Source organism: Coturnix japonica, chromosome 6, assembly GCF_001577835.2.
Source record: "Coturnix japonica isolate 7356 chromosome 6, Coturnix japonica 2.1, whole genome shotgun sequence".
NCBI lineage: Eukaryota > Metazoa > Chordata > Aves > Galliformes > Phasianidae > Coturnix > Coturnix japonica.
The window spans coordinates 19007628-19020049 of record NC_029521.1 but is presented as its reverse complement, the minus strand read 5'-3'; the positions used below and the strand labels follow the sequence as shown (position 1 = coordinate 19020049).

General features: G+C 35.8%; 1 protein-coding gene across 2 annotated transcripts in view; it reads left to right on the top strand.

Annotated features, from left to right (window-relative positions):
* ADGRA1 (adhesion G protein-coupled receptor A1) overlaps positions 1-12422 on the top strand; it is a 241001-nt gene that overhangs the window by 37227 nt on the left and 191352 nt on the right. For both annotated transcript variants that reach the window (XM_015867228.2, XM_015867230.2), the window contains exon 2: positions 5290-5361. In XM_015867228.2, the coding sequence (XP_015722714.1) occupies positions 5290-5361 (72 nt within the window). The remainder of the gene's footprint in view (positions 1-5289; positions 5362-12422) is intronic.

Below are 12422 nucleotides of genomic sequence, written 5' to 3'. Positions count from 1 at the left end.
CAGTGGGAATTAAGAGGAAGTACACAGCAGGGGCGGGAGGGTGTACTTCAGTGTACCTTCAACTGGGTTTGGAATGCACTGTAAGTGAAGGAGCTCAGAGGAGTTCATTTTCTAGATACTGGCTGTTCAGCTCATCCATCAGCTAGATACAGATCTGGTTTAAGTCTGGTCTGAACTGTTTCCTAGGTTGCTCAGTAGAAAATCCAATGCAACTTGACATTTTCTTAATCTTCACTTAAGAAAAATAAATAAATGTATTTTTTCCTGTGAATATTATCAGAGGAAATGCATATTTTCAGAAATGAGTCACTCTTCCTTCTATGTTCAGTATGCATTTGGGAACAGCATGGTCCATCTAAATGTTTTGTCTTTCTTGGGCCTGTTTATCTGAAATGGGGTTTTTTCATGGGATTCACTGCTGCATGAACTTACACTGTAGGTTTTACTGAGTGGGATGTGGTATCATCTCACTGTAGAGGACTCAGATGTGGAATTTGTTTATTATGATGAATGAACCTAAGTCCATTGACTTCAAGGGCATGACATAGAGATTCTTTCCCTCTGCTTGAGTAGCTGTAGGTGAAGTTTGTTTGCATTATGCTTGAGAGTTTTTTTATTCAGTGCAACTTGAAATGCTATATTAGTTTTTCTGGGTATATTTTATACCTGAATAAGAGTTTGTTGCACAGGATTACATCTCCCTGCAGGCTTTTTTCAGACTTTCACAAAGGCAGAGCTCGTGGAAAGCTGTTTAAGATAATGGTAGTAAGATTTGTGTTTGATTCTAAAGAATTGACCAGAAAGGTATTCAGTGAAATGGGTTGTGACTCATTAAACATATTGGCCTTGAATCTCAATTATTTGTATGTTTTTTTTCCACCATAGTTGCTTTGTCTAGAGAAGAGGGGAAAGAAAAAGGTTTCCATGTAAACATGAACCTTCAACCTTTATGTGGGTAAAAAGGAAAAACTGAATGACTATGTTGCTAAGAGGGCAGTGATCTGGCCCGAGGAGACAGGGGGCGCCAGTTGGCTAATTATCTCATAGCAGTTCCTTTGTGCTTTTGGATTGCTTTCACCACTGGTTCTCATATCTTCCAAACAAATACTACTGCTGTGTACAAGTGAGGCTGGATGATTTCTTTCCAATGCAGTAAGAATGAAACAGCACATAGCCTTGTGCTGCAGCCCACCAGAGAAGTGTATCTGCATCATATGTAGATAATGTGCTCTAGGGTGTAGCTACCGGTCATAAGAGGGCGTTTGACAGATATCCCTTCAGAGTCTGTGGGGAAGGACAAACCTGGTGTAGAGTTACTGTCTTCTGAATGCTGTCCCTGGGGCACATGATCCCTTGGAATGTCTCTGGAGAAGGAGCTATAAGATGCAATTATTGAAATTCAGTAAGGTGTCTGGTCAGGTTACTGGTGCTCCCCAGTCCTGTTTAGCGAGATGGATCCCATGAGGTGTAGGACTGAGAGTACCATCATCTGATATGTTCAGTTTACATTTTACCTTCTAGTTACTTTGGGTTTGGATCGTGACATATATTGAATACTAGAGTTCAGCTTGAAAACTGAACTCTAAAATAAATACCTTCACAGAAGGCTTCTCTGGGAAATGATTTATTTATTTTATTTTTAAAAGAAAAGTAAAACATTGAATGGAATTTGGTTTAGGAAAATAGCTTTGCTGGAATAAAGAGTGCTCATTTTCTCAGTGTTTCTCTTCTCAGAATAAAATATTTATAATGTGAGATTCTTAACACATGGCTAGAAACTGATAATTATTTTAACCAGCTGCCTAGCTGCAACGTGTTGCAATATTTATTTTATCATTGTGATTAAATGGCATGAGAAGAAAAAATAAGGCAAGTGAAAATGCTGTGAATAAATAAGATGTGAGAAATACTTCATAATAGTGTGGCACAGCAGTGATTTGTTCTTAAACAAAACAAAATTTTATTTAGTTATTAAGTGATTCATTTTAGATGTGTTCCTTAAAAGTACTTTTAACCACATCTGGAAGTGATCCAAAATCAAATACATGAATAGCACCTTTTCCTGGGTGTTTATCCAATGAACTTTTGTGTTTCTGTTAGTATGTAAAAAGGATGTTATTTTTCCTTAAATTTTTGTAGATCACTAGTGACATATCTTGTAAACAGGTGACTCCATTTAAAGGAAATATGAAAACTAACATTATTAATTATATTTCTTATTTTTTGTGTATATTCAGTCTCTTTTGAAGAAGTAATATACAAAATTATTCAGTGTAACTTGAGCATTAAGAGTCAGGGCTACAGTTTTACTAGGCATTGATTCCTTGAGAGGGTATCTTTTCATCATCAGTAGTTAAGCTTCGTTTCTTTGTTTGCATAGCAAACAACGTAATTTTCCTCCCTTCTAGCTCCAACCCACAACATTCGTCCTCAGAAAGGAAGTTTCATGATTTGCACTAAAACATAATAAATGATTAATTACTCTATAAAAATGATGTGATTTATATTTGCCAGGGATACAGTTTTTCATATTCATGGAACTGCTCTTTAGTGCAAACCAAAATTCATTCTGATAACAGCCTGTTGCAAGCTCTGGGGCATGACTGCTGCTAATTAAAAGCAGGTGAATCCTTCCTGTTCAACAGACCAACAAGCTCAATGAAATGTGGGTAATTTATATTAATTGTTAGGGAAGAATTATTTTTTTTTCCCCCACAGATTTTACTGGAATGTTAGGTTTCTCTAAAGCCATGATTCTTTCACATTCTGAACAGAAAAACAATTGTATTTTAACTATAATATCCATACTACCATGTTTATAGAACCTGCGTTTTAGTTGGCTGTGTAAAGAGAAGGCCCTTAAGGAAACCTAAGTTTTGAAACCTGATCTCAGTGTGAAAGTTTATGTGAAAGTCTGGTGCAAAGATTTGAAAGAGTTACTTTAGAAACACAAATCTATGTAGGTATGTTCTGTTATATTTTTCAAGACTTCCATTTCATTTTTCTTAAGGAGAAATTGTGACTCAATGAGATGGCAGTATTGCAAAACATGAGCCATGCTGCTGTGTTTACTGAGTGTTCTTTTATGATCTGAGTGTTCTGCTAAAACTTGTTTCTTATTAGATAAAGAAATGGGGAGCTATTTTATTTTGCTATTTTGAGTTTATTTTATGTGAGTAAAAGATACCGCTTTCTGTCTGTGTACATGGAGGAGACCTGGAGGTGGAATAGGAGACATGCTGCTGAATTGTGGGGTTTTCATGGACTTGCCAGCGATGTTCAGATTGCCTTCTTTTTCTAGGCACGATGAACAAAAGTCTGGGAAAACAAATTGGCACCATGAACGTTTTTCAAAGACAGAAATAGTTGTATCTAAGCCAGAGGAGAGTTCTGAAGTACATGTATCTTTGCAAATCAGACTATGCAGAACAGTCCAAATATAATATTTATACCTAATGTCATTGTAATAGACCTCAAAGATGGTCTCTCTGTAACATGGTGTATAACCAAATGACCCAATACAAAGTGGAATTCAAGATGTTAGTCTTTGTAAGCCCAGCCAGTTTTTATTTTCAGACTTTGTTTTTTCTTAAATGATCCAAGTGCAGTGCAGCCTCAGGGGATAAGAACAAGGAAAGAACAGAATGTAATAATAGAAAAAATTATGTATCTGTTTTCTTGTTTAGATGTTTATAAATTTAATGCAAATTTTCAATTTAGTTGGTCACAGTGTAGGTACCTGTAAAGTTTTTTTTTTTTTTAAAAAAAAAACAACAAAACCAACAATCTGACAGATAATGGAAATTTGAAACAGGTTGCTGCCTTGTGGTCTTGTCATTCCTAAAACATATTGTAGTGGAGTTGTTAGGGAAATGCATACTTTTTTTTTTTAGTCTGAGAAGTAAGAGGTAGATTTTGTGAAATATGGTTTCCTAGTTGATGACAGAATAATGCCTGTGTGTAGTGGGCATATCTGTATTTTTTGGTGATAAAAATAGGATTCTGTGTGCTTTCAAATACTTTGGTTTAAGTGTTTGTCTGACCTCAAATTGCCACAAGTGTTTTATAGTGGCCTGTTCTGAATTGTAAGTAATGCTGCCCAAACATATTCACAAACACCTTTGTATTGGGCCAGATTAGCTCCTAGCTCAAAACTGACTTGCTCTGCTATTCATGCCTTCTGATAGCGAGTCATAAAAATTGCATCAGGTTATTTGTACATGTCCAATTCTTGCTAACATCTTAAGTGTCCTGTATCAGTAATTATATTGTCTCATTGTCAGTGTTGTTGTCTCTTGTATGTAGACTTGAAAGTTGTTCTAAGACTCATATGATGCACTAAAGCACTGTTTATAAGTAAAAGGAAATACTAAAAGCCAGACAAGTTAAGGTAGGCTTGTGCAACAAATGTCACAAAAATAAGAAGTTGAGACTTAATCGAGTTTGCTTGCTGAGAGCTTAAGATCTCTTTTGAAATCTTGTTACTAGCTTTATAACAGGCAATGTCTCTTATTTTGAAGTTGTTTTCTGTCTGCCACTAAAATGATAGAGCTGCATTGGAGAACCCATTTTTTAAGCATTTGGAAAAAGATTTGGTAGTAGAATCTTAGATCTGTATTAAAAATGATTTATTAGACTTTGAAATCAAATAATTCTTATCTTGTAAAATGTTAATAGATGACATCTTCAGAGTGAGTTGCATGTTCGTATTGTACTGCTTTTGAAATGTGGTGAAGGAAGACACTAAATTAGGATCTCTTGTGAGATTGACAGTAGGAATAAGAGCTATTTTGCACATGTGCTTGATGGTTGTGAATGGACAGATGAAGCTGAATTACTGAATTTCTACTGTACAAAGTATGGTGTCAGTCTCTGTATATCCCTGCTGTAGCAGCCACTGAAAAGTGACTGGATTGTTTTTCAGTCCAGTGGAATGGTTTTTAACGTGTCTCTTGCGTGATCAGCTTTTTGCTGACTGGGAAATACAACAAATATATTCACCAGTGAATCGGCAAGAGATGTGGGGATACTTACCAATTTCATACTTTTTCAAGTGGCAACCAAAGTTCATTTGTTGATGTTCTTGAGAGTGCATTTATTATTTAATAAAGAAGAAACTAGCTGCTTAAGAAAATGGTAATCTTTATGTACTGTTATGATGGGAAAATGCAAATGGAGCAGAGAATTTTCTGATTAGTATTTTTACTGAGCAGTCATTTACTGTAATTACATGTTTTTAATCAGTAGAATTATCATGTTCCATTAACCAATTTTTTTCCTGACTTCTAGGATCCTGAGTAACAACAAGATCTTGTGGCTGAAGAATGGCTCTTTCTTTGGACTGAGATCCCTGGAGAGACTGTGAGTAACTGATCAGCCTCTTCCTTCTTCAATTAAAAAGTCTTCATATTTTGAATGTAAAAGCAAGCCTTGGATAACAAAGTTGAGATGTTCTGAACTGTAATGTACAGTAGATTTTCTAAGCAACTGTCAAGTTGAATAGGAATGAGTGAACAGGGTGGACATGGAAAATACAGGAAGGCACTAACATCAATTTGAAACCAAAATAAACATCTAGTCAAAGACTTGTACTACACTGTGTACACTATCATGGTGAAGACTGGTATATGTAATGGTAACACTAATGTACCTGACACATAGTTTGGGTTGTTTAACTCAAAGGTCTCCAATAGTTCCATTTTTAATTCTATTTTAGACAAGGAAACTGGTCAGCATTCCTCACTAGAGCAGACAATGACATTGACAAAGCTCTGTGACTGTGTGTTTGTAGCCAGTGTTTGGAAGGGCAAGAATGATATTTCCTTCTAATCTGCTCAGAGGCAACCGATGAATTAGGAAGGAAACATTTAGAAACCTCAGTGAAGTAAGTGCTATTGTAGTAACACTGTTTTCTCTGTGTGTAGATCACTCATTTGAAAATAATAATGCTACCACGTCTAAAAGTCCATATTTGATATCTATGGGGAACTTTACTGCTGCATGTAAACTATGCAATTAAATTATACACATCTAATTTATCTCCTGCAGGTTAAATTGTTTTTGTTCCTTTCTGATAATCTTTTATTATATGGACCTGCTGATGCAAAGTAGTTATGTTGGTGAATTCATGAATTTGTTCTGTGACGCATGAATGATGATTCCATATGCAACAAATTTCCAAACACCCCACATTTATGTGAATGAGAGCTAATGGTCTCCATTAGAAAAAATAAATTGTATAGTTATAGATGTAACAAATGCTTCATTTAATATTGGCAATATTAAATGCTATGGGATGAATAGTACTTGTGATGTATAGTATCTACTCACTGGTGATCTTTCAGTTTAACAATGATTGGATGTTTGTAAGGATGTCTGCAAATATTTTAGAGGAAATCTGTAGTGAGGGATAGAATTACAATTTAGTAAATTAAATCCTAAGATATTGCAAATTGTGTTTAGAAGTACAAGCAAATATTTCCTCTGCATTTTTTCCATATTTAATTTTTTGTTTTTACACCTCTTCTGACATGAGAACTTCAAACAAAGATGTGTATGGATTCATAATGAGTAAAAATTCTGTATCTCAGTAATAGTGCTGAGCATGTACTCTTAAAATGTGTATTAATCATCAGTTAGGGAAATGTTTTCAACCTGAAGAGACAGTGCAAACATTATTGAGAACAGTACAAAACAAAATGCCTTAGGTGTATAGCCTTAAGTATCATCACCATCTAAACCTTAATTTTATGGTATTGATTTCTACTTTTTTTTGTAACAACATTGCAGATGAAATGAGTCTTGTCTCTGTATATGGCGAATGCTATTTGACCATGATGCTAATACAAAATCTATAAGTTGTCCTTGAAGGCTAGGAGTGACATTCTCATCAGATTCAGATGCTCTCTGTTGCTTGTTGTCTGTCCATATGCACTTCTCATAAATGCCTACAAAGGACTAGTTTCAGCTTGGGAGTTAGAAATGGCTTGAGTAGTCTTCTATGAGGTGTATGTAGTGAGTGTGGATGAACTACCTGTGGATGTGTGCCCCTAACTCTTAAACAAAGGTTTCCCCACTGTATTCTTGTATACAAGTCACTTCATGTGGTACTTCAGGTGCTTAAGATGGAGGATCATGGCAGCAACTGCTGGCATTGTTCATGGCTTGTCAAAGTATTTTTATTCCTTGCCTTAAAGGTGAGGTGCAGAGTCCTATGAAATATATTAGCAGGAAAATCCAGTTGATTTCAGTTCACAAGATCATGTGCTTAGAAATGTGGATGTGCTGGTGTAAGTGGTATTTGTTCAGTTTAGGTTTGCACTCCTTGTGGTCTTACTGGCAACAGAAATTTAGGGAAGTGAATGCCATAGAGACAAGAATCATGCATGTCAGTCATTCTTTTGTGGTTACTGTGAACTAGAAAAGCATTAGTTTATGTGGTTGATGAAATAATTTAACATTTTTCTTGAAAACTTTAGAGGAGAGGTAAAGTTTTTAGTGGAACAGAGTGACTTTGTTTATTGTTTGTTTGTTTTTCTTGCTGTTTGTAGCACTAAAAACTGCTTTTTTAGCGAACTGTTTCAAGCCATACTCCAAAGAACTGGTGAACTAGTGACAACTTTCACCTTGTTATTATACTTTCCAAGACATGTCACAACAGGATTTGGATCCCAGAAGTGTTCTCCCAAGCCCTGATGATTTCCTAGCAGTGTTTTGCCCAAGTGAGAAGTTGTGCTGAGCGATTGCTTAAAATGAAGAGTTCTAGTTTGAGACTGCTGACAAGCATTAGTTGTTTACAGTTGAACAGACTGGTCTAAGAGTAAAGCAGTAGCTATTTACCTAAAGACCATGGTAGGCTGGCATATTGTGCATGAAGCATGTTACTTATTTATTGTAGTTATTATTGTAATTGGATCTCGAGTTCTGTTTGCTTCTCCAGGCTTCTCAAAATACTTTTTTTTAAAAAACATATCATTAATACTGAAAGTTTTCTATTTTAAATTCTATTAATTTATATTACTACTGTAAAGGAAAATTATATTAGCTTTTATGGTGACCAGCCAGCTAGGAATAAAATCCCACAAATTTGAAGATACAGGTATTTCCTTTGTGGTAGTAGAAAGATAATATATTTACTAATCCTATATTAATATTAAAAATGAAACATTTGATAACATCTATAGTAAAGGTTACCTAAATGAAAATTATCAGAGTATGTTTATGAAATATAAGCTTTCCAGTAAAAAAGCTAATAAAAAATGCTTTGAAAAACCCTACTTCACAAAGGGTGCTTTTTCTGTGTTCTGTGAGTGTGCCCAGTGACTCACAAGAATGCTCTGTAGAGGTGGCACACTCTCTCAGCACTCAGCTCAAGTTTTCTGAAACCCTTGTGCTCATTTGTAAAGGTTGACTCACAAATGTGCTGTAGCATCTGGATCATGATGCACCTCTGTGCCTCTGGGTTTACTTTGTAGTCTAACTCAAAAGAGGTGAATACTATTACTTAAATACCATTTGGGAATAGAAACTTTCTGTAAACTTAGGTTTTGTACTGTACTCAGTTACATGGACTTTGACTACTCCCTTTCTTTTGGATGAAAATCAGAAGTATGGGTAGAAAAATAAACTTTTTTGAAGCAAATGTGGTAAGCAAACTGTTAACACCTTGAAGCCATTTCTGTGGTGCACCCTGGGGAAATGGCTTGATATTCAAGGAACTCAGAGTTCAGTATGGATATGAAGATTGTGGCAAAGACTTGCCAGCTTATAGTAGTTTCAGTTTTGGTGAGTTCTTTGTTGGTATTTACTGTCTTATATTCTTATGAGATGCACTGATCTGAGAAGGACAGCATCAGTTATCACAGTCAAGTAAGTTTTTCATACACTTTGAATACCACAAAAGAATGAAAAAGCAAGTTTTCCAAGCCATGAAGCAGTGATGTGCTCCTTTTAGATAAGCCTCATCAATTCAGAGGCTCTCATATAAGTAAGCGTGATTTTGGAGAACGTGAATAACTGTGTGTCTATGTAGATTGAATAAAGTTCAGTCTTTAAGAAAAAATTCCATAAACTGAAACAAGATATAATGAAATGGATTTCTATTTTATAAATTATATTTCTTTTTATTTTTAATTTATTGCCTGTGGGAATAAGCATTGTTATCACCTGAGGAATCACAGGCTAAGTGCAGATTACCAAGTTACTAGGAGGTAGTGTATCATGGCAGTGTATTGCATGGATCCTGCTCCATCAGTGTAGAGCAAATGAATATTATGAGTAACAGTAGTGGCAAATTTCTTTATCATTGATAATACCTGGCCTCTAAATTTCTCTTCTGGAAAATGTTGTCCCCAGAAGTATGAAGTAGACTGCAATTGAGACTATTGGGCCAGGTGCTCCAAGCTGTGCTGGACCCAAAGTTGAGGTCTAGACTATAAAATTAAATCTTCTCCCCTCATCCTGATGTCAGCTGGCACAAAATAACATGCAACAAGCTTTTCTTATTCTCTGGATAAAATGGATAGCCTGTTCTGCCCTGGCTCCCATGCTACCTCTAGCAGGAGGCAATCTGTTGTGGCTTCTAGTCCCGTGTGGGTTTCCTGGGGCTCACTGGGGTTGATCTTGTACTTGTGAATTTTTTTTCTAGTGGATGTATAAGGTCTCTCTCTCTGTTTCATAATTGAATGTGTGTTTTCATGAAGTTTATAGAAGCATAATTACCTCTGAGACCGTTGCTACATTGTCCCATGTGGCTGAAAGTCTTTATCAGGTTCAGAAGTTATTTGGAGAGAATCAACAAACAAAAATAAAGAAACGTACACAAACAGAACATGATTGCATAAGCAGCGTTTCCTTGGGAAATCACGATGGAAGATCACTATGCAAGATTGCACATATTTTTCACAGTTGACCCAGAACGAAAGCTTGCCTGGCAGTAAGACTTCAAGTTTCAGTGAAACAGTCACTGTTACATTTTCCTAATATTCCTGGACCCATTTTAGATGAAGAAAAATACCACTGAAATATTTTTAAGATTTTTTTTATTAATCTGTATAGACTAGTTCTCACTTGCATTGACTGTGCCTTTATTAAGAACTGCGGTACTGTAAGGCTACCAACTATGCGGCCAAATGTTGTCCTCGTTTATTATTAGATAAGACTGACTAAAACCTTGGTGCTGATAGATTGCAGTACAGTTACATTCTGTAATTCTGTCTTGTGCTATGCAACTGAAGTAACAACATATTAACTTGAGGGAATGAAAGAGTAGGAAAGGCAAGCACAATGAATTAGATCATAGGGGAAAAAAACACGCATTGTTAAGCAGCTGCTGTAAAAATATGGTATTTGGGTATTCTTCAGCAAAGCTTAAGCGATGAAAGATTAAAGTATAAAGGTTTTACATTTCAATATTCAGAAGTGCTTCTTATAGCGTACCATTTACATTCTCTAAATTACTGTCCACTTCGCTTTTTTTCCTGCCCATACATGTAAAATGTGCATGTATATATGCAGAAACAGAGACGTATGTCTTTGAAGGATTCGAACTATGCTTAAAAAGCTGAAACAATTTAGGTTAAAATTTAAATTTTGAATTACTTGTGGTTTTGTTGGTTATTTTTTTGTTGTTGTTTTTAATCTTTTAAAAATAGGTGAAGCCTAGTTGTTACAAGGTAATGTTTTTGCATGCAGAGTTCAATTGCAAAAGTCTTTTTTTTTCTTTTTTTTTTTTTCTCCTCTTTCTCTCTGAAGAGCTCGCAGCAAAGAGGGCTTGCCTGCAACTTCATACAAACATGTTACACAAAGTGGACTAATTAATCTTGGAGACCTCTGACAACCACATTAATTCATCTCAAATACAGCCCAGCCATGTTTTGAGAAATGCTATGACGTGACTCAGGGAGAGGGTATTTTAATATGCATTTCTTAGAGCTCTGATGTGCAAGTAGTCACAGCATGATTGAAACTATTCACATTTATTTATTTGGTGAAATAAGAAGGGAAATCAGTACAGATTTCTTTTAAGCATCTGAAGTCTTGACATTTTTTGTTTGTCAAATCCCTATGGATTTGGTGGATTCTCTTGTTCCAGTTGACAACCAAAACAAACGAGCTTTTTGTTTAAACTCACCTTTGATATTCTTAAAAAAAAAAAAAAAAGTGCTCCAGTAATTATTTTTCCTTGTCTAGCAATGTGTTGGGGGAAAATGAGCAATTTTTTATTTTAAATTTCTTATTGTGTTGGCTTGCTGTAATTGTTTGCAACAATGTCGTTGTGCTAAAATAGTAGATGAAGTGGTTGAGTGTATCCCAGCAGATGAGGAAGGTCAGGAACAGTTATTCTAATGATGTACTTTGTGCAGTATCTCCTCTCTAAACTGGGCTGAGAACAGTTCCTGTACCTCATGTTCCTCTTAGTGCTCACTGAACTTGAGTTGCCCTTTTAGTCTTAGTCATCTCTCAATCATACACTACAGTGTTGTTAGCTGAGCAGAGTGATAGAGGGAAATTCTCATTCAACATTTATTACCTTTTATTTTATTGTCTTTAAAAAAAAAAAAAAGTTAAGCTTTTGTATTGGAGAGGGGGAAGATACAGCAGGAAAACCCATCACTACTTCTGAGTTCTCCAAACTTCAGACATTGTCTTAGTGTGCAGTATCAGTGGGAGGTTTAGCATCTCACCAGGAATTATGAAACTTGTTATTGTTAGCGTGACTGTCAGAAAAGCCAAAAATTAAAAAAAGATATCACCCTCTTTCTAGTAGGCACAGGTACTGTACCTCTTACAAGCATGAAGTGACTGTCAAGGAACTTGTAATGCAATCTGACAGAAAGATAATGGTTTTTTTCCTCTAGTCAATTATTATTTTCTAGCACCAGGCCACAATATAAAGTACTAAACATCATATCCTTCATGTTGTAGAGAATGAGACTACTCTGTATGTATACTTTTAAAGAGCCTCTACAGCACAGCACTGAAAACAAGCAGCAATTCTCAAAGGAGTTGATAATTCCTTTTGGATATTACAGTGCCATTGAAAAACAGTAGCAATTAACTCTGGAAAAACTGGTTAGCAAAGTCAATTTCATAGCTCTAGTTCAAGATGTCCAGAACCAAGTGTGATTTCCATCTTCTGCCTTAAGCCTCTTGTTGATTTGTCTTCAGTGTTTATTTCTCTGGATCTCAGAGAAATTTTCCCTCTGATAGGAACAGTGTGGTCTACCAGGCTACGTCTGTGCTTCAGAGTGAGATTTAGGGCTTGTCACAGCTTATTTGCTGCTAGGAATTTATACCATGCTAAATGGGCTGCTGGGATTGCATTCTTCTGTCCTGGCAGCAAACTATAGTTTCAGCCTGGGCACGGAGCTGCCAGCTGCTGGTGTATATGTGCTATGGTAATGGTATTTAAGACATCCGTA